At 43.9% G+C, this 22798-nt stretch overlaps 2 protein-coding genes across 2 annotated transcripts in view; both read left to right on the top strand.

Annotated features, from left to right (window-relative positions):
• Window positions 1-3988: 3988 nt before the first annotated feature.
• On the top strand, window positions 3989-22029 carry LOC119456028 (SOSS complex subunit B1). The gene is made up of 7 exons (XM_049665266.1): window positions 3989-4243; window positions 4362-4459; window positions 8521-8659; window positions 17605-17676; window positions 17760-17838; window positions 21697-21793; window positions 21853-22029. The coding sequence occupies exons 2-7, from the start codon at window positions 4384-4386 to the stop codon at window positions 21894-21896; spliced, it is 507 nt and encodes a 168-aa protein (XP_049521223.1). The 5' UTR covers window positions 3989-4243; window positions 4362-4383; the 3' UTR covers window positions 21897-22029.
• Window positions 22030-22521: 492 nt separating this feature from the next.
• The window catches only part of LOC119457570 (uncharacterized), a 130136-nt gene continuing 129859 nt past the window's right edge, over window positions 22522-22798 (top strand). Inside the window, exon 1 of the mRNA XM_049665230.1 lies at window positions 22522-22546. The gene's annotated coding sequence lies outside the window, so the exon portion shown is untranslated. The remainder of the gene's footprint in view (window positions 22547-22798) is intronic.

The raw sequence follows: 22798 nt of genomic DNA, 5'->3' as shown, positions 1-22798 counted from the left end.
TGTGATGTACAGCAGCGCATCGTCTCCTTCGTAGATGTTACCGTCTTCATCCCTTATAGCCGTTTGCGAGTTGGAGCTCCGAGTGCCTTTATATGGTTCCAGAATCTTTTTGGGGCGCCTTTGTCTCTTTTGTGAATGTTATGCACCCAACGTTCACTTGCGCATTTAATTTTCTCTTGCACGAGCTCACTCGCCACCCTTTTCTTTTCTCGGTATGTATTCCATCTAAGGAGCACCTCTTCTTCTTGTAATCCCAACTTTTTGGCTTCTCGATGAGCCCTAGATGCCTCTTTACGCTCTTCTATAGCTTGTTTTATTTCCTTGTTCCACCACTTATGTGGTTTCCTCTTTCAAATCCAACAATTGTTTTGCCGTGTCTGCCTTATTTCATGCTGCATAACGTCCACCAGTTCCTTATATTCCCAGACTGCTGTAGGAAAAGCCTCCATTTTCTTCTCTATGTTTGTTTGCGATCTCTATTATTTGCTCGTCATTCATTTTAAAAACTCTGAGGCTATTGGTTCATGTTCTGCGTTGGTATCTCGCCCAAACTTTAATGCTAAACGTCTATGATCGCTTCCCATGCTACTTTTTTCAATTTTCGTCTATTTCTGATAGACCATTTCTGAGACTAAGGCGTAGTCGATACATGACTGCCTGTTTCCGCATTGCCACGTTACCTGTCCATGACACTTATTCTCCCTGTTAACTACTATAAGGTTCTGGTCATCACGGGAGGGTAAAACCCCTATATATAAGAAGTAGCGCCATTCTTAGATCTTGCCGCCACCGCGCTCACCCCGGTGTTTCCTCCTCGCCGCCTCCTGTCGCCCCTGCCTCCTCCGCTCCCCCATTGCCAATCCGTGTCACGTGGAAGCCCGCGTTGCGCTTTTGTATATTTTTTTTTCTTTACAGCGCGCTCCGACCGCCATTCTTGGGCCTGTGCGACGAAAGTGCTGTACGCACAACCGGATCAAACATGTTAGGGACAAGAACTTCGTTGTGATGGCATGCTGCTGCACCTTACGTTGCCGCAACCGACAAGGCGAGGGCAAAAGGCTTTTTTTGTTTACCACCCGGCGAGCGCAAACGCTTGCTGCACACTTGATATTTGCGCCGTCTCGCATCGTCGCGTTGCTACCTCCAAAACGGCATTATTAAGGCCAGTTACTGACTGACGAAGCAACATCGCGCCTCAAAAACTGCTCCGCAGGGCGCGATCGAAGTTTTCCGCAGGATTTCCTCTGGTAGCGCGTTAGCTGTCGTCTGCCACGGCAGGCCCGACGTAGGCGGCGCCACGTTGTTATCGCGCCTAATCGCGCCTCGATCGCGCTGGCCGGGCCGAGCGCGACAGCGGAACAGAGGAGGAGAGAAGTGATTGGCGCTACTTTTTGGATGGATGAGGCTGAACCCTTTAAATCGGGTGGTGGCATACGCCACCTAGCCATGACTACTAACATATTTTGTACTTTGTGGTGGGTGAAATTTCACCCCTACCTTGATTTTAGCCACCAATCAGATAACCTCCGTTTGGTTATTTCTACCCGCTTAAAGTCTATTTTGCCTTCACTGTCCCTAAACCCCAATGCTTTGAAAAAAATCAGCCCCGTTGCTTTGCACTGTAGGGTTAAGCCCTTTACAGCAAAGTATGAGGTGTTCAGCCGTTTCCTCTTCTCCACACGCACAGCACAACGTGTCTATACCTTGGTACTTGACCCGGTACATCTTAGTCCGCAATACTCCCGTCCTCGCTTCAAACAACAAAGAGCTTCCCCTAGAATTATCATAGATATTTTCTTTGGCAATTTCTTGCTTGAAAGTTCTGTATGTTCCCATTGCTGATTTTGTCTGCATCCCTGTTTTCCACAGACCCCTCTCTGTTTCTTTAACCTTTTTCTTAACCGCTGTTTCCTGGTTTGCACCCCTCCTGCAGTCCAAATATTTGATTGACAGTTTTCTGGTCAGCTTCCTCCATTTTGTATCAACATTCCTCATGTACAAATAACTGAAAACTCTCCTTGCCCACCGCTTTTCTGCCATTTCTCTCAATCGCTCCTCAAATTCTATCTTGCTGCTGGCTTCCCTGCCCTCGAATGACGTCCATCCCATGTCACCCTGTACCCCCTGATTTGGTGTATTTCCGTGTGCTCCCAGAGCCAGTCTACCTACCCCTCGCTGCTTAACTTCCAACCTTGCTCGAACCTCTGATCTCATGCACAGGACCGTATTGCCGAAAGTCAAACTAGGGACCATCACCCCTTTCCAAATCCCTCTCACCACTTCGTACCTATTGTAATTCCACAGTGCCCTATTTTTCATCACAGCTGCATTTCTGCTACCTTTAGCCGTTACATATTTTTCATGTTCCGTTAGGTACTCAGCCCCATTGTTTATCCACACTCTAAGATATTTGTACTTATTCACCACCTCCAGCGTAACCTCCTGTATCCTATGCTCGCTGCCCTGATTATCATTAAAAATCATGACTGCCGATTTTTCTTTACTAAACTTCAAACCTAAGCTATCTCCCTCTTTACCACAGATGTCCATTAATCTCTGCAAGTCTTCCTTGCTGTCAGCCATAAGTGCAATGCCATCCGCATACATCAGTCCTGGTAATGACTGTTTAATCCATTCTCCTTGCTTGAAATAGGAAAGGTTGAAGCCAAGTCCGCTCCTCTCTAATTTTTTCTCTAATCCTTGTAAATACAGCATGAACAACAGAGGTGACAGAGGGCACCCCTGCCTAAGCCCCTGCTGTATCTCTATAGGTCCAGATACCTTGTTTTCCCATTTTATAACCACCTTGTTACTTTTATAGATATCTTTAAAAGATTTCTTACTCCATCTTTCACATCTAGAGTGCCCAGTATGTCCCACAAATCCTTTTGGATTACACTGTCATAGGCTCCCTTGATATCCAGAAATGCAAGCCATAGGGGCCTGTGTTCCTTTTCTGCTATTTCAATACACTGTGTCAATGAGAACAGATTATCTTCTAACCTTCTTTGTTTCCGGAACCCATTTTGTAGTTCCCCCAGCACCTCCTCGCTCTCCACCCATGCCTGCAGTCTGTTCTTTATAATCTGCATCACCACCCTGTAAACCACTGACGTCACTGTTATGGGACGGTAGTTGTTCATATCGGCTTTGTCCCCCTTTCCCTTATATATCATGCTCATCCTGCTCAGTCTCCACCCGTCGGGGGCTTTACCGTCCATTATCATTTTGCTCACTGCCTCTCTTAATGCTTTCTTAGATTTTGGGCCCAATGTCTTTATCAACATAATTGGGATGCCATCGGGACCTGTCGACGTGCTACTATGAACCCTCTTCTCTGCCCTTTCCCACACGCTTTGTGCCAGTGGAGCCACTGCACTAACTATTCTATCCTCACCTGATTGAGCACATGCTATGTTTCGTTCTTTAAATTTTTCTGTCATCATTGTTCTTATATGTTCCATTGCCTCATCTCCCTCTAGCCGAACACCTTGAGCTGTAACTATAAACCTCTGCTCTAGGATAGTCTTATTATATACTCAAGGAGTTGAGATGTTTCCAAAATTTCTTCGCTGCTTTTCTATCCTTTTTGTTTACTTCTGACAACCATATTGGCTCCCCTTTCTTCTGATCTTTTCATTGATCAAATGGGATGTTTCCCTTCTACAGTTTAAAAAGTTATTCCATTTTCTGCCTACATCAGCTTCTGGTTCACCCCTCTGCTTTGAATATCTGTGTTCCCTGGATGCTTCCTGACGTTTCTCTATGGCCTTCTTAACCTCCTCATCCCACCAGCTCTTGGGTTTACGTCTTCTGTTCCCTTTTGTCCTGACTCGTACCTTAGCAAGCTCTAGCTCAAATAGCCCTGTTAAATGGGAGGGGTAACTGGAGGGGTAAACGGGAGGGGTAATTCGAGCGCCCCCTCAGCGGCGAAGTGGCGAACGAGAACCGGCGCAGGCGGCTCCCAGCTGAGCAGGTCAGTATTTGAGTAGGTCGTGGTTTTGTGATGGCAGGCGTTGTAGTACACGGTAGAAGCTGATGCTATTACGCGCGATAGGGCGGTATGTTATTTCGCGACTAGTTCTTTTTCTTTCCGTTGAACACTCAATAATTCGACGTATGAACATACATTTCGTAACTGTGGCGAAATAAAGCCTATGCACTTGTAGCCATGTGGCCATACACCATAGGCGTACGCCGTTAGCGCGACTGTCGTGATCCTCGTGACAATATTCTTTAACAGGTAAGCGAGTTGGCTTCACATGCTTGGCGCACGAGACTTGGTTCGCCTCACGTGCGTGCTCCATTTTACTGGAACTTTGACTGGTCATCATGGTTTTCGGTCCCTCAATTTCGTACAGGCATCAGGAAGCACCGGAAGTAATGGAGCCGACAACAATACGAGATTTGAAGCCAGGGATGAAAAACCTCAGTATTATATTCATCGTCTTGGAAATAGGTGAGAAACGTTCCATTCTGTGCGTTCTAAGCAATGAACATTCCGTTACCCCTAATAATGCAAATGCGGTCTCCGTGAATAAATTCCAATGAATTGCTACCAATACCTCGGCTGCTTCAGCTGGCGCACAGGCAGCTTGTTCCACCGATCATCTTGTTCACGTTTGTTTCCGCTAATGTCGGCGCATCTATTTTGTTCACTGTTTGCCTTCGTTGTGGTTCCTACGTAAGTCGCGGCTGAGATTACCAAATGTGCGAGCGTGTATTACAGCAGCACATGATTGCCCGACTACTGTTAACATTTTCCTGACGGTAAATTTTCCGCTGCTGACCACGAGCTCGCGGGTTCGATTACCGATCGCAGTGGCCCCATTTCGATGTGGCAAAATGCAATAACGCCCCTGTAGTTAATTTTAGCAGCACGTTAGGGAAAAAAAAAAAAAAAAGCGCAGGACTCATAAGCCACTGTGCAGTTTCTGGATGTAAAACCCCATAATTTAATTATGAGAAGTGGTGGCGGTGTGTTTATGCACAGGGTTGAGGTTCTTTGCAGTGGCAGCGACCGTTAGTGTATTACACGATGAGTTAAAGTCGTCCCCACTCCCTCATAAATGTGCATACGCTATGCGCTGTAATGTATAGTAGGAACATTGAGACAAATTTCCGTGAGGACCTGTTTATGTACTGAATTTGTGAGCCATTTGCACATGAAGCAACATTACAGTGTAAACCCTTGTACTATTAATACAAGTATTGAAGGTATGAAGTCAACTTTGTATACTGCATCATATCTATAGTGCCTTACATACAAGAGGGAAGTTTCCTGTCTGACACGAAGTTAGAAGTGCGCTGTCTTTTCATGTTAGCTACTCACTGCAGCAATGTAGAAGTGCTTATTTTACTTCATGTTGCCAGTTCCTTTGAACCTTTGCTGCTGATATTTGAGAAGGGCTTTACTAAACAGGGTTGCTTCATCATGGCCAAGAGAAAAGTAGCATTCTCAGAAGGCTGCGACAGGCTTGTTTGTCCCATAGGTTCCAGGTTTTGATGAGAGGAAAGGGTGAGGGCAGTTGCCAAGTGCCTTGGTGTGAACTAGGTCACTGGGTGTCGATCGTGGGTGTTAATAGGACAAGAGACATTTGAAAGGTGGTGGGAAAGTATTATCGTAACTGTATGGTTGTGGAGCGATCTCGAGCAACTGAAAGCATGGCTGTGTTGGAGTTTATTTCTTGTATAAAGATTAAGATAAAAAGTTTTTCTTTAAGATATAAAGTTTTTGTTTTCTGTCACACTCTGCACATGGGTTACACAAAGACAAAGGTGTATCATGCATGCACAGACATGCAAACTCATGAACATCACATGCATTGTTTGAAGCATGCAACCAGTCACTCAGATGGGCACGGTTTATTCCTTAACACCACATGTGTCCATGGTGGCATTGAGATTTTGTATTGAGTGGAGAGATGCTGCCTACGTGTTTATACAGTTAAACGTGGATATAACGAAATTGACAAATTTCGAAAAACTTCGTTATAAAGAGGATTTCGTTATATGCAGGTTCAGCACCAAAAATTAAAAAAAAAAAACACTTACCTTATTTACTAACTCTTACTTATTCTAACGCGCCCTCGATTGTAATGCGCACCAGTTTTCCGTGACCAAAAGAGAGGAAAAAAAATCCTTTACAGTACCGCGCACCTCATGCTTTCATGAAGAAATACAACTATTGCTTAAGATTTACTCCCAATACACTAAAGTTGCGATTAACAAAAAAGTCCCAGTTTTCGGGCGAAACTGGGACGAAAAGCGAGCGACACTATGGCGTCGTATAGTGTCACCTAGTGTCAGGTTAGTGAAGTGAAGCGCAGAGACTTGCGCAGTAACCAAAGAGTGGCGCATGCCAGCGCGTTGAAAAATAACAAAAAATTTTTTTTTTCTTTGGCAACATCAACTGGAAAAGGAGAGTGCCGGCTTGGCGGGCTAGGCCAGCTGCAGCAAGCGGCGGTATCAGGTTTGAATGAAGGGAGGGGGAAAGGTCACGCCCGTGGCGGCAAGATCGCCGGGTTGAGGCATGCAGGCCCGCCTCGCGCATGCTCGCACGCACACGTACGCTTGCTCTCGCCTCGCAGTCGCCGTGAATTCGAGTGCACCAAGTGCGATGCCGCCGCTTCGCATTCCGTCGCGGCAGAGAAGGTGCTTCTGGTTGCTGCTCGCGCAAAAATGACAAAATTTGGGGCGAAATCTCTAGGTTGTTGGCGGGAAAAATTTGTTCTTTCGAGGGGGTCTCCGGCTGCCACTTCGTTACGTAGAGGTCTCAAATACATGTGCTTCTACGGAGTAATGGCGGGGAATAGAAAAACTTCGTTATGTCCAGGAATTCGTTATATGGAGGTTCTTTATAAGCAGGCTTAACTGTATATTATAGTGGAGTGCTTTCTGAATGTGTGCGCAAGGTAAGCATATTTTCTGTACTTTGGTTTTAACCATTGGAAACATGGAATTTCTTGTTTCTTTACATGTATAGGCTCTTGTAGACAGGCATGAATGTGTGCATCACACCCTCATACTTGTTCAAAAAGTGCCTTGGAGCCAATTCTTCTGAATTCTGATTCTCCAGTCTGCTTGCCTGATCTGCCTTCTACCTTTTGTTTCTCCATATTGGCGAAAGTTTGCTAAAAGCCTTACTACATGAAAGGCAAATGCTTTACGCCAAACATGTATGCTTCTCCAAGTTGAAGAAATATTAATGAAAAATTGCACAGCGATTTCCATAACAATGATGGTTGTGCAAACAGCATGCTGGAAGCAGGTGGTTTCCAGCATGCTGGAAGCATCTACCTTTCAAATGGACATCTTTGTGCATTATACATAGGGTCCCTTATTTTCGGGTTTTATGTTTTTTGAAATTCGGTGGGTTAAAATCTGGTGGTATTTTTAAACTGGAAAACTGGGGAGAAATTAGGCTTTTGTTCTCTGTCGAGGAAAACCGCTGAGAAATAGGGTTTTAGTTGTCTGGGAGCCCAAAATTTGGGATCTTTCTGGTAACTATTAGGGCGATCTCCTTTTGCAGACGTGTTATTTAAACAAGTGAAATTACTGACATGAACAAATAATGACAGAGGGAGCCAGTTGGATGTCATGTGACCTACTTATCTATACAAATCCTCACTGTCAGGCATTATGTACACTTTCAAAAGAAACTACATTAACAAAAACAGCTGTAACAGACATTTTTGGTGATCCCTTGTTTACTTTGTTCTCTGTACTTTTTTACTCAGAGGAAAAAAGAAGCACAAGTAGTGGTGCACACAGGCATGCTTCTTACACTACACTAAAAAGAAGTACTGGATCAATTTAGATTGATAAAGTATTGTTGAAGAATTCTACTATCGTTCATTTCGTGGCAATAGGCTAAATATTGGAAGAGAAAATGACGATCAAAGTTTCGTTTTTAAATTTTCCACTGAAATCCCAGGGCTGGTACATCAGTGTGACTGTCACAGATTGCAAAGCATTTTTTCGCATTTCAGCCTTTGGGGTTCAGCAAAAGTTCTTGAAACTTCCCAAGCTCAGTTTTTTGCTTTTTAGTATACCATGTAGTCCATTCTCACCGATTAAAATTTAACTAGACCTGAGCAGACGGCGTCAAAATAAGACATTGTTTGTGAATGCTAGAAATCAGCGCACCCAGCAGTTTACACGGCAAGATGTCCACATTAATTATATTTGCAACCGCAGTTATTCAAATTGCATCAGTCATTGCTCAGAGCAGCAGTTGTAGTTTAAAACTTCTACCTTATGTCATAGGTGGTTCTGAAAGTTATGAACTGAATTAATTTTGCATGGTTCACACTTCGAAAGGTTTCCCTGTCCTGTTCCTTGCATTCGTTCACAGCATTGTTGCTTTCTTGCTGTGAGTGCTGAAAACGAGACTGAATATTCTTTCGAGCTGTCACGTAATGGCTTTTCTGCTTGGCCCCTTTCACACTATATAACTGTTGTGAAAAACAAGTAAAGTGAGTGAATGTACTGAACTGTTATTCTCCTTTTTTTCTTTAGGGCGGCCAAACATGACCAAAGAAGGCCATGAAGTTCGGACGTGCAGGGTGGCTGACCGATCAGGATCGATTAATGTCTCTGTTTGGGATGAACCGGGCACATGTATCCAGCAGGGTGACATTTGCAAGCTTACCAAGGGGTCAGTAGCACTTTTTTTGTGGAAATTCTTTGAATTTTCAGAATTCAAAAGTTTGACAAAACCTTTGTCTAGCTAGGAATCTTTATGGCACTAGTAAAAATTGTCATCAGGAAAGTAGTACTCGGTGCGACAGGGTTAAATATGAATAGAAAAAGAACAACTAAAGTGCTCACAAAAAAAAAGTCACTGGCCGCATTAGAAAACTAATAGGTTAACGGGGCCCTGAAACACTTCTTTAACTAATCGTAGAATGACATCACTATTAAATTATGGCGCCTCATGAATCTCCTGGCGCAAAAATATTGCGAATCCTTCAAGCCCAAGCTAAGTTGAACGTATTTATCGGATCAATGAGCGGCTTTCTTTAATTTGCACTGGCGCGTGGGAAGTTTCACAGGGGACACGGCAAGGGAGCGCAAGGGAGCAATGCCTTGCTAGCTGTGCCCAAAGACGAGACGGCTCTGTGCGGCACGATCTACGCTACGATCATGATCTCGGAGGCCACGCGTTGGCAGACGCAGCAATGCGCAACTGTCGTGTGTACAACGGCAGTGCAAATATGAAACGTTTTTTTTTTTTCTTTTTTGTCGTCGTTTTGAGATCGCAGGCTTATATATTTCTCATTTAAATCAAATGAGCAATAATTGTATTACTGAGAATGTTCTCGTGAACACAAAATCAGCCAATAGTTTGGTGGGTGCAGCTGCTTGCAGTGACGCTGCCTGACGACATTGCGAAGGAGAGAGCAAGCGATTTTCACTGCCTTTGACACAAGATAATAAATTCCCTGCTGTATGCAGTGCAATAATATTTGCCTCTGATGTTTACGGGAGCCTTGTTAACAGATCGGCAACACTTTATTACTATGTTCAAAAAGTGTTTCTTTAGGGCCATACACTAAATGGCAAAAACTCTAAAAACAAAAGAATCAATGTTCTGGCACAAACATGAAAGCCTTGTTTGCAGCGTTCGTAATTAAGTGAGAACTACCAAAATGTTTCAGCTGCCAGTGCTCTGGTGCTGCAGCTGAAATATATTAGTCGAATCTCGATAATTCGAACTCATAAAGATGCGACAATTTGTTCGAAATAAAGGAAGCTAAAAAAATGGACATTGCGCAGCACCGCGTAAAGGCGCGGATATATCCGGCGTAACGCGGCTGCGCTACGCCGGCACAGAGTGGTGGGGTAACAGCGCAGCCAGCGTTCCTGACTGCGTTCGGCACACTCTGGCGTGCCCAGGGCCGGAATAGAACAAGTCTTATCTCACGCCGGGACCTCTAGACCAAAGTGTATCATGCGCTAACATGACTGGCCGGCAGCATACTGGATTACATTTCAGGTGCACTGAAGAGATTGCACTAAGTTTGCACCTTCGCTAAACGAAAAAGTGCTCGCTCGCCACTCACTTGTGTGCATGCGCTGCAGCAGCAGCAGATTGTTGCGCTGCTGCAGGCCATGTTCAACGCGCCGAACTATACAGGACGCAAGTTTTCGGTGATCCTGGCGTCGCTTACGTAACGCATCCGACTTCTTCGGCCGCCGCCTGGCATGCTGGAAACGCCGGACTATATCTGCGCCTTTAGGCGGCGCATGTGCACCAAGCTAACACACGAGTGACGAGTTCTGGAAGTATGGCTTTACGGCAGCACGACGCATGCTGCCATGAAGCCACACTTCTAGGCTACATTTGCGCTGCTGTGAAGTGCACCATAAGGTGAAATTCGCATATAACCCGCACCCCGACGTCTGTGAAAGTTTTAAAATTTTGGTGCTGGTTATACGCACCAGAATACGGTATTTGCAATGAGAGCAGCAGACAGCGCGCGGCCGCACTGCCTGCACTGCCAGGTCGGGAGCGGCGGCACGATATGTTCGAATTAGCCGTCGCAAACACCTCTGCATTAGAATTGCCGAGCGTTTTCGCTAGGGATGGGCGAGTAGTAAATTGTAGGTGCGAATCGAATTTGAAGCTAATAGTTAGAATGTACTTCTTTTTTTTGTTTCTGGTACCTTTGCTGTCCAACCGATATTGTTTTCTAATTATTCTCCTTTGAGTGTCTTTTATGTATTCGGAATTCTCAGTGTTTCAATTTTCAAATTTCTTCTAATATTGTGCTAATTGTTATCCAAACTTCGATTTTACTTAAAACATATAGTCATGTTTGCGTGTTATGCCGTGTTTATTGCATTTTTGTCATAAATTGTTATGACAATGTTATGTTCGTGTGCCCCCCCCCCCTCCCCCCATGTAATACCCACATCTGGAAGGCGTTTAGGAGTATTTTGAATAAATAAGTAGTATTATGTGTACCATATATTATGTGGAAGAAAAATGTGGCAGCATTTGCTATATTTAGGCTAATACAAATATGACTTGTGGGGGCTCGAAGTGAAGGGTTGTAGTCTTTGCGTAAAACCTTGACACAAGGGCCAGAAGTTGAAAATTTTTTAAATAGGGAGGGGGGGGGGTACTCCTTTAGATGGTATGTTTATTTTCAGTGTTGTTATGCAGATATTTTCATGCAACAACACAAGGTAAACATTTCTTTACAACGCCAGCAGTATCGAAATTTTATTTGCCTATTTTTGCTCAGTGCTGTGTTTCAGTATACTTAAATTTTGGGATGGTCAAACCGGTGGCGTCGTTTCGTGTTTGCCAGTCGCCCGTCACACATGAAATTTATTTAGGCTTTTGTTCAGTGTTTTTCAGTACAGTTCTTGAATTTCGTGATGGTGGTGCGCGTTTCGCGTTCGCCCATCCCGTGGCTCTGTGTGTGTTGTGCATTTCCACTATTCTGCGAAGTGCAGATGTCGCATGCAACCATAACTGCTCCAACTGCGCGCGCAGGTGCTGGCAGCTTAAGGGGGGACGTGGCTTTGAAAGTCAGCTTCCTTATTTCTTCATGGATTTTGATGAAAATTGGCAGAAATGTTTAGAAGGTCTCCCTGATGCTTCCATAAAAGTTTCAGTGTGATACCTTGAGAACATTTTATTGAGCCGAATTTTCCCCCCTTGAACTTTCTGGAGGGCCTGGGGAGCTTAAAAAACGCGATGGAAGGCTCGTCAAGTATTGACTGCATAGCTAAATTATGTGCTGCAGTTCGGGACAGTCTTGCTTCTTTTTTTTTTCCGCTACACAAATTCCTTGGAGTGTAATATTTTGTTACCTCCGCATCAAGCACACTTTCGGGGGGAACGAATAGCCACATCATAAATTTATAAAAAGTCAAGATAAAAAAAGCGAGACTGTCACGGCCTGCACTGTAGCCCATGGAACGTGATAAAAAAACAGTCAAACTAGGCTAAACAGTAACAAAGAAATCAGCTCAAGAAATTGAGCAGAAAGGCAAAAAAGAAGTTTTGAGAAAATGGTTCTCAAAGTTTCACCTTCTCTTCAGTTTTCTAAAAGGCACGAAATGTGTAGTTTTTTTGGTGGGTTTTGTGATGTGGGGGCTTCTTGACATGTGGCCTCTGGTCTGGTGTGCCTTCGTCCCCCCCTTTTTTTTGTATGGCATTCTTTGCTGCTGCTCTACAAAGAGCATGGTGCCTTGGTTTCAAACCAAGTGAGGGGCAGAACTCTGTGTGGGCATAAATATAGTTCCAGTATTGTATCTGCAGACTGTCTCATTGATAGCAGTCTCCAATGCAATCAGCGTGGCATTTTTTTCTTTTGGTAGAATCGACCATGTTGCTGAATGAGGGCTCTCAGCAACCTTCTGAGTCATCTTCACAATGACTGTGGAACTAGGGATCAGCGACCCACTGATAGATATGCATTCGCTAGGTGCTTTCCAGCTTGCACTTTTTTATGATGCCTCACTTCTGCAACCAGGTGTCTGTGCCAGCCCAAGGGGCCTAGTGAAAAGAGCTGATGATGAGGTTCTCTTTATGAAGGGGAGGTATGATAGATATTGTTACGAGATATCGTGACAATATGATAATAGAGCCGGCCCGGCGCGCAGTGTGCTTGGTTGCGGGTCTGATGTGTGAAATGCCTAGCTGCGGGCTCGAGGAGTCTACGCTCGATGTGCTTAGTCGCGCAGTCCGAGGTGCCGACGCGCGAAATGCCTAGCCGTGGGGGAGTCGAAGCCCGATGTGCTTAATTGCGCAGTTCGAGGTGCCGACGCGCGGAATGCTTAGACGAATGTCCACGCGCGATGTGCTTGATCGCCGAATCGGAGTCGCCTATGCGCGAAAAGCTTAGCCGCGAGTCCGAAGATTCCGCGCACGAAGCTTGGTCTGGAAGTCCACGTCGCCGATGCCCGGAATGCTTAGCTGTGGGTCTGAGACGTCCACAAACGGAGGGATCGGCCACGCTACTGTGATGTCCACGTAGCGCCCATTTTGACATTCGTCAAGATTACGGAATGTGGGGACTGTCCCGAGCTTGCGAGATGCAGAGCCGAACGGACGACACGAGCGCCGGACCAATGGTGAACCGCGCTGCAGTCACGTGGCAGGTGCGGCCAATCGCAGACTTGGCACGACCTTCAAGCATTTGCTTTTTGTGTGCTTGTTTCTGTATGGAGAAGATAGCTGAAGCAGCAAATTTGAAGACTGAGAAATGCGCTTTCAGATGAGACCAAGATGGTGGCGCTCGGTTGCGCCGTTCCGGAGATATTGTGGCCTGAAAAATGCTGTTCTTTCATGATTTCCGCGAACTTTTACGACACCATGGCTGATGCAACAAATTTTTTTAGGTCGCTTTTCTGTGGTTTTCAGTGATGCTATTTCGGAATCATATAGAAAAAGAGTTATAGAAACTGAAAATGGGATTTTCAAAAAAATGATTTTTTGTCCATTTTTTGCGTTGCGAAAGCTGCGTCTCCCCTTAAGGCCGGCACATGCGAGCTTTGCCTATTCCGTCGAGTAAGCGCACAGACGAACTTAACGCACTCTGTAGTTGACGGCTAATCCCCTGTGGTTGCCCGCGAAACCACACGCTGCTATTATGGCCCTCAGTGTATCCCTTCCATGTAATCTCGGGCGTGGTTACCATTGAGGCACTCCATGAGCGGCAAACTTCTCCCAATGGTTTCAGAAAACTTTCTTAACGGTGGCTCCGCCTTGACGGTGAGGCCTTATCAGCACTGCTTCGCCAGGTGTTGGCGACTGAAGTTTCAGTTTGGTCGCCTAGATATGGACATCGCCAAGGAAAACGAAGATATGGGGGACAATTTGCATGGTGCCATTTTCCAGATTTTCCAACACAGCACTTGCGAATACCAGAAACATTGAGCGAGGCGCCGTATGGAATCTGAAACTTCGATAATTGAAAAATTGGACGGTGGCGGGGTGGTGTCAAGCAGTAATTCATGACAGCATGGGGTGGCATGCGCGTCACAACTAAGATGCCTTCGCTGTATGGCCGTGGTACGCTCCAGCCATCAGTGGTGCAACATCAGAGAGCGCTGGGTTGTGTTCATTGCTTTTCCTTTACTTTTAATCTTTTGTCTTTTTTTTTTTTTTGTGGCCAAGCTGTACGACTGGACTTCATCAATTAGTTATGGTTAAACACACTTTTTACACCCTTTTCATGCCACAATAAACCATGGTGAAGAGAGCGAAAAGACAGACCCGCTGCTTTGCGCCAGGTTACACGACACTGGGTACGCCTCTCCGCCAATGCGATAGATTGTCAAGAAACCTGAACTGCATGCCGAAGGATGTAATATAGGTAGCTTGATGACTTATATATGGTGGTTGCTTGATTGAAGTCAACGATGTCTTGACATCTTGCATTGTATTGCCAGAACACGGCTCTATACACTGTCGATAAGAAGTGACTCAGGCATCACTTAATTATTATGTAACTGGCTATGTTGCCCCCAAGAATGCTAAAAAGGAGCAAATTTGAAGGGTGTGCAATAACATAGCTGTTAGATGCCACAGACGACATTCCCATAAAGGATGTCTGGCGAAACTTATGGCGCAGTGGACTCCTCTATCGGTCTGGCGGCTTTGAACAATTCATCACCAAAATGGAATACTTATTTATTTATTTACAGTACCTACAGCGCCCAGGAGGGCCTTAGTGTAGAGGGGAATAAAAGTGTTCAAAATACAGAGAATACGTACTCCTACGGGGAGATGCCACAGGATAGTTGGCTCATAACATTATGTATGACAAAACTCAGATTGGTAACAGTTCATCCACACTTAGGAAGAGAACGACAATAAAAAAGTAGTTAATAATAAGAATGGGTAACAGGTGTTAAAAAATGAGTTTTTACAGTACAGTTTAATTTCCTTGTGTAAGCCGAAAACAAGGCAAGACAAAAAAAAAAAACAGAATGCGGTACTTGAAGCTGTGATGTGCTACCTAAATCTTGAGTCTTCCGTTCGTGTTCTTGTCACGCATATGCCTAATCATTTCACATGAACATGCAGTACATGATGTTCACGTTATTGAACATTCATGCTTTTTTGTTAAGTGTGTAGTCTCATGCATGGATAAACTGCTGCCGCAGTTGTGATAGCTGGTACGGTGATCATGCGTGTTCTTGTGCAATGTCAATATTTCTCCTACTTTTTTACGAATCAAGTTATACTGTTTTACTGATTCTGTTAGCATTCTTGATTGCTACCTGCACTCTACATCGAAGCATATGAAACGGCAAATAAAATAACTTTGCTGAATGATCTTTGAAGCCCCATTCATTTATGCTTTTCAAGAGAATTCGATAAGGAGGAGGAAGTATTTTGCAGTGATATGACCTTACGTTTTTTTTTTTTTAGTTTTAGTCGTCAAATATGTCAAGTAATTTTTTTAATGGTATGTCTAGAAAAATTTTCGCATCAGCACATCATGATTCGTTACATGGAGGCAAAATGCAAAAACGCCCGTGTGCTTGTGTTGTAGTGCACGTTAAAGAACCCCAGGTGGTCAAAATTAATCCGGAGCCCTCCACTGCGGCGTGCCTCATAATCAGAACTGGTTTTGGCACGTAAAACCCCAGAAAGAAGAAAGATGATTCGTTACATTGCTCTTTTCCCATGTAGACAGTTTTGGCAGCCGCAGGAAAGTGTGCTGACAGTAGGATTTCCTACGTTGCAATATTTTCAGCCAGTGAACGATTCATTAAAGGATAACCACTAAAGCCATTTTTTGTCACTCTTTACAAAACGCACCATATATCTAAACCTACCGCAAGCTATGCCAAGTGCAAGACCGCTACACACGAACTGAATTCTTTACTGCCCCATTGCTCTCCTGCCTGGAACGTCGATGAGTGATCTTACTTGTGACTGCAGCGCCGCTGCTGCGCCATGGTCGCTTGCTTCACTCTGGCGCTGCGGTTGCTCTCACCTCCCCTTCTAGCCACTGTAAGGAACTGGGTGGTCCAGTGGTGTGGCTTCGTTTTTTGCTTGTCTTGATTATGAGCCGTGTCAGTGGCAATGTGCCTTGCTCACCGAAATTGAAATTGTCTTATACGTTATCAAATTGATATTGTTCATTCTGAATAATTAGAAAATTCCAAATACTGAAATAGGTCCGAAGCGAATGCCAAGTAGCATAACATTCGATCAAATATTCACCCAACCATAGTTTTTGCACATTGAAATACCCGTAATTTTGACAGAACCATGGCGTCAGTTCAAAGAAAATGAAAGTTCGAATTATGCTGGTTCGGAATAATGAGATTCCGCTGTAGTTTGTTTGTTTGTTTACTTAGTCGGCTTTTTTAGCTTTTTTATGTGGTTTGCGACTCTTTTTACCATGTGCCAAATTCTCTATAGCCATTTATGACTGCAGGAAATTACTGGAAAAGTAGGGATATGATTTCTTTTTGTGCATGGCCGTTCCTTTTTTAGCACTTATTTTGCAATTTCAGGACTTTATGCATTCTCTATCCTCCTAAGACCCAAAGGCATCTGAAGGGCATAATTGCTTTTCAAGTTGGTTCTTGTTACTGACCGTTATAGTACGAACGTGAAAAACCAATTATTTGTTTAAACACTGCTGTTAAATGCCAGAAGGAGCACCTCGATGTACTTCGATGAAGTAATCGTCTCCTCATGTTTTATATGGTAAAAACTGCTTTTGTTTGCATAAACAGAGAGATGAAGATGTACCATTATGTGGTAAATTGCCACGTTGATGCTTCATCCTAGTTTTTCGTATCAGGTGCATGTTAAAAGAACTCCAGGTGGTCCAAATTTCCGGAGTCCCCCACTATGGCGTGCCTCATAATCAGATCGTGGTTTTGACACGTAAAACCCCATAATTTAATTTAGTTTTTCATATCATTAACGGTATTCGAAACGCACTTCACCCACCACGATACTGCAGTGGCTATGGCGTTGTGCTACTGAGCGCGAGGGTGCAGGTTCGATCCTGGCCGTGGTGGCCACATTTTGATAGGGGCGGAACACAAAAATGCTCTTATGCCGTGCTATTGGTGCACATTAAATAATCCAAGCTGCTCAGAATTAATCTGGAGGCCCCCCCCCCCACTACAGTGTGCCTCATAATTAGATGGTGGTCTTGACATGGTGAATCCCCTAAATTTTTTTTAAAACACACTTCATGGTTGCCTATGTCAAATTAGTGTTAATAGTCTTGAAACTGGTGGCAACAGTAGGATTAAACCACTTATATACAGTCCTGAATGCATGTGACATCCTATCTGAGGTGAATATGTTACGTAGTCACTGCCGAGTTAATTTCGAATCGATTGAAGGCAGCATGCAATTTCATATACAAGGGGTTTCAGAAGGGTATTCTAGTTGCTGGTTCTTTAACCACACATGCTATTCATTTACTCATCTGTAAGATTACAAAATGAAGTTGGCCAGAACTTGAAGTTAATGCGAGTTCTCTCTTGAAGTGTGCCACACGTTATGTGTGGTTTTGTGCTTGCAAAGTTGTTTGTGTTGGTGTACTTCACTCCAGAGCTTTATATCAGTTCAGTGAATGTGAAAATGTTTGTTCTCTCCAGATATGCTTCGCTTTGGAAAGGCTGCCTTACTTTGTATACCGGAAAAGGTGGTGACATTCAGAAGATCGGAGAGTAAGTGTAGCTTTATCTGAATATATCTTGTGATAGTTGTTGCTGTTGCAGCCATTCTCAGTGTCTTTTTGTTTTTCTTCCAGGTTTTGCTTGCCCTTCAGTGAAACACCATTTATGAGTGAACCTAACCCGGAATTCATGCAGCAGTTGCAGGCCAAATTGGTTAGTAATTTTCATACATATCTTGAACTTCACAAGCATTGCAGAGGCCAGAAACCGGGTAGCAGAATTGCTTGAACCCATAGTTTTAAAGGTACACTAAAAGTAAACAAAGCATTTTTGGCTGGTAGGGTAGTCTTTAAAAACTGAAAACTTTTCTTGTGAATTTTTTAAATTTAGCACTGAAACCACTGCCCATGACGTCACTGGGATGCCATGGATTTGACTTTACGCTTGCTTTTTTTTTTTTTTTACTAGAAAGGCTAGGTTGGGTCATTGTTTTCTTTACCATTTACTGTTTTCTGTTTGCATTGATAAGCTGTTGTGTAGACCTGAGCAGGTACTGCCAAAATTCATGCTATCATGAATATAGCATGTGGCCCTGAGGGTACATGAATGAATGAATGAAAAGTAAAATCCTTAGCTCCAGCTTAGGCTAATATTTTTCAGTGGTGTCCCCTTCAGCAAGTTACTACAAATGTCTCTGTGCACTAGTAGCTTTTAGGTGTGAAAAGGTATGTGCAGTTGGTGGGCTCCTTACCTTGGGGTTCCTGCTTTCTGAAAAATAAATTGACAGGTGTATCTTGATGCTTATTAGATTTTTGAAGCTTTCAGCATGTTCCTTGAAAATGTCAGAAAGGTTGATTGCTGATTATTGATTGTTGATATTCGTTGATGATCAGTTGATTGTTTAAGAATGAGAATAGATGTCTAAAGTGCTCACAGAGATGATCTACCCCAATGCAATGGATATATAGGCACAGTGAGCCTACCTCTTATATTACTTTGACCATGCTTGTGGTCTGGCATCTGTTATTCTGACATGCCTTCAGCAACTAGTTTACCACCCGCCGTGGTGGCTTAGCGGCTATGGCGTTGTGCTGCTAAGCATGAGATCACAAAATTAATCCGGAGCCTCCCACTACAGCGTTCCTCATAATTAGATCATGGCTTTGGCACGTGAAACCCGAGAATTTAATTTTCCTTTTTTAGCAGCGAGTTTACCAATAAAAACAGGAAAAAGAAATGCATTGAGAGGAACCGGTTGAGCCTTATGTTGCTTGTTTGTGGAGAGGGTATGGTATAGGCAGGTGCTTGTGTACTTTTTGTACTGCTTTTTGTAGCTGCTTGCAAATACTAGTAATGTACTCATTACTGATAGTATTAGTGCCTGTCCTAAACAAGATTCCACCTAGGTGTGTAAAAGATCCCTTGAAGCTTTCCTTTGTGCTGCAGGTTTGTTTAAGTGCATTATGTGATTGTCAGACTGCCGCAAGCAGAATTTCTCTTTAGATGTGCTTGTGTTGTACAGCTGTGTTCTCAACTAGTGGTTCAACACATGGCACTAACAGGAATTGTCCCTGTGCTTACAGCTGTTCACTGTGACTCAATGTTCACTTGTTGCAAGAAACTAAACTGCTCTGGTTAGCTGTAGTAGGTTCCAGCCTGTAATCTTTTGCTCACTGAAGCACATTAATAATGCACAAAACACAATACTGCTGTGCGCAGCAGTGGCATATATAGCTGTGCAATATATAAGAATTTTTTAAAAGCTGGTGCTTTGCTAGGAGACATCTTATAAAGTGCAGATAAAAGATAGAAAAAAAAGTGTGGCCCCTTTTTCCTTTGTTATGAACTTTTTTTTTTTTTTGGGGGGGGGGGGGGGCAGAGGGGGTTTTGTAGAAGGAGGAAGAAAGAAAGGAGGCAAGATAGCAAACTGTGAAGTTTATTCAGTGCTTGAACTGTTGGAGTGCATTGGTTCCTGCGGTTGATGAATGGTCACATTGTGCATGCACTATATCAGGAAAGTTTCTTTGTCTGGTAGAAGAAATTGGGAATCGTGTTCAAAAAAAAAAAAAAAAGGTAGCGAGACCCTACCAGCATTAAGAGCGAACAGCATGCGTATTAAGCAAATAAACAAAATATTTTTGTAGAACAAGAAGCAGTGTTAAAATTTTTTTAAAAGTAGTTGTCACTAGAGCTGACTGTACAAATCTACTTATTTCACTGCTGCCCAGTAATACAAGTACCTCCACAACTATTCCTTGTGCTGTCTTGAGACATAAAACCCCATTGATTCATGTGCACAGCTTGTATAAGCCTACTCATATCATCCTGCCCTTTCTTCTTGCTGTTTGTGCTGGGTTAATGGTCCTTGAAAACCCTTGCATTCAAAAATGGGTATTTTCAAAGCCTTAAAAGTTCTTAAGGTTCACCGAGTGCTTAAAAATTCTTGAATTTAGCTTTCATTGCTAATCTTGGTGCATTTTATTTGTGTATCTGACCACGAAGTTTATGCCATTCAAGTCAAGCCAGTCCTAATAGATCAGCATCTTTGTAAAATTGAGCCATCTTGTTTGTGGTGGCTGGTGATGGTTTATTAAAAAAAAAAAGGCTTACTGTGCACTTTTTCGTTTGACGTGCGAGAAAGAAATGTGTGTCAATGCTCTTGCTTTGGTGATGGTGCTGGCCTGTGTTTGCACTCAGTGATGTTAGTATTAGTACTGTGAATCAAGGAGAGTCAAACTTTGTCCCACTGGAGGCAGCAATACTGGCACAGGCAGTGTATGTAAAACCTTTGCATACAAGAGTGCTGGAGTGCTGTCCACCGAGAGTCGACTTTTGAAAGCGTGTAGCTGTGAGGTACAGGTATGATCACGACCGGGTGAGGTGGGCCTTCACCACAAGAATCAGGCGACGAAGGTAGGCATCGTGATGATGAAAAGTAGAAAGAATGTATTCTCTTCATTGGTATATGGTTGCGACTCTATCCGAGTCTCGAGCGGTTCTGCCTAACACTGGGGCAAGAACAGCCTTAAATAAGCCCTCGCGTACAGCCGTTACAATCGGTAGAGAGGTCCCCACTGAAAGGGTCATTCACTTCTCGTGGTTCCTTGGTAGTCGAAATCTGCTGGGGTTGCTCCCATGTAGGTGCCAGTGCCTGCACATTCAGCGCAGTCAGTGTGGCCCCTTGTCAAGTTGTGAAGTCAGTGACCTCCTCCCCTTCGTGGCCTGCTGTTTACCTGTGTCAGCTCAGGACATGGCAAGGGCTATAGGGGTGGCGCTTTCTCAGGGATGAGGGCAATTACCACGACACGGGAAAGTGAGTTGGTACATTTCCCACTCTTGAGAGGTCGAATTCCAGGCTGACCATAACAGTAGATTGTGTGATAAGCAATTAGTGAGACATTTGATTGTGAACACAGGGCACCTTTATTGCTTCAAACACTTTTTACTTCACCACTGCTGCAGCTCTTGTAAAATTATTGTAGGGAAATGTAACAAATGTTCCTTCAGTAGTTCCATATGCACATTAAAAACATATTTAGGAAGACCATTGATATCATGAAAGTGTTTTTATGTAAAGCTAGAGGGGGGGTGAGTTTTATAATTGGTTTCACTCCATTTCGTACCTCGCGGTGATTTTTGTGGGCTTGTCACAAAAAACGAAATGAGTGTCTGGTGCAAAAGAATTAGGTTATGTCCACATGCTTTCTCACCAGACATGCCATGAGCAGCCTGTAAAACAGATATTACACAGATGATGACTGCAGATTGTGCTTCTGAATGGGTGCAGCTTTAGGAACCTCATTGGAAGCTCTGGGGGCACGGCATTTTCTTTCAGAGATGGTGAGATGGTGATGCAAGTCAGAGATGGTGATGCATGGACATCTTTTTCTTGGATAACTAAACATGATGTCAGAATCACACTTTTTGTCTTGGTTAAACATTGCGTTTCAGTTCAGGAGTTCTGAACCATCATGTCATGAAATCGTTACAACCAGTCAGTGGAGGTTAATGCACCTTTTGAGCAGTAGTTACAGCCCACGTTTGTTGACTGCTGTCTTCGCATGTGTGCAGAATGCCAACGTGGACCAGCGGCGGTCACCGACTTCGCAGGTGGTCGGGGCCAGTGGTGACTCCTTAGGTGCTGCAGCCCTGCCCACACCAGCTCCAGGTGAGTGTTGTGCAGTGTCTAGTTCCGTGACATGGCAGCTCACAGCTGGCTCGCTTCAGGGTGCAGTCCGGTGCCGGCACGTGTGTCACTGGCTCAGCTCTGACACTCGGGCACGGGGAGGACCTCTCAGCGCCTCGTATAGTCTGTACACTTCTTGTGGCTTCTACTCCACGGCCACACCTTTCCCTCCTTGATATCGTACCCTGCCCCAAGTCCCTGCACTTGTAATGTGCTAGGGCACACCAAGCAGCAGCTTGTGTCGCTCTCTGGCAGCTGTGTTGTTGAAAGGAAAGAATAGTCGAACCTGTGGTTCGTAATCTTAGCCACTTATTGTAATTTGCTTGATTACAGAGCACAGTAAATGGGAACCACATGTGGAGAATGCCTCACGGTGTTACTTCAGCTGTGATCTGTTTGGAGTACTTTGCTACACCATCCTTCATAACGTCGGCAGTTTCCATTGAAACATTGAAGCTGGAATTTTGTAATTGTTGATCAGATAAAATTCCTATGTTAGACTCATTGCTTTTTTTCAGAGCAATTAAAAAATTTTCCTTTAGGCAGCAGCTTAGTGTAAGTTCCCAATATCTTACATTGATTTGCCACGTGTATGCCTTGTAATGCTGAAACATCAATGTTGATGTATGATCGCCTCAATTTGGTCTAGTTCAGTTTATTCTTAATGCACCTGTTTATTTTGTTTTTGCAAACCTGGATTCACACAGGCAGGCGAAATCTCAACTTGTTTACAGAGTGAGCTATCGCATGATTATTTGCTTCTGCATCCCTTTAGACACATCCAATTTACATGGTGGGAACTTTGATGTGGAATCTCCATATCTTGAATGTTGGCAAAATGCAATTATATGTGAAAGCAATTTATTCGTCTCTCGTGTAAAAGCATCCAGTGCTGCAAGAGGAACCTGAGAACAAGCACCTGCAGTGACATTGCAGCACAAGTATTTGAGCACTAAAGAATTAGATCTTGTTGATAAAATAAGCGTT

This window comes from Dermacentor silvarum, chromosome 1, assembly GCF_013339745.2.
Source record: "Dermacentor silvarum isolate Dsil-2018 chromosome 1, BIME_Dsil_1.4, whole genome shotgun sequence".
NCBI classification, from domain to species: Eukaryota; Metazoa; Arthropoda; class Arachnida; order Ixodida; family Ixodidae; genus Dermacentor; species Dermacentor silvarum.
Note: the sequence above shows the minus strand (reverse complement) of the source record. Positions and strands in the feature narration are given on the sequence as shown.

Bases quoted from the DNA above. Each gene is read 5' to 3' on its own strand.
- LOC119456028 (XM_049665266.1), top strand. From the start codon at position 4,384: ATGGAGCCGACAACAATACGAGATTTGAAGCCAGGGATGAAAAACCTC. The intron at 4,460-8,520 runs GTGAGAAACGTT...TTTTTTCTTTAG, and splicing joins ATTCATCGTCTTGGAAATAG to GGCGGCCAAACATGACCAAA. The intron at 21,794-21,852 runs GTGAGTGTTGTG...GGCTCGCTTCAG, and splicing joins CCTGCCCACACCAGCTCCAG to GGTGCAGTCCGGTGCCGGCA.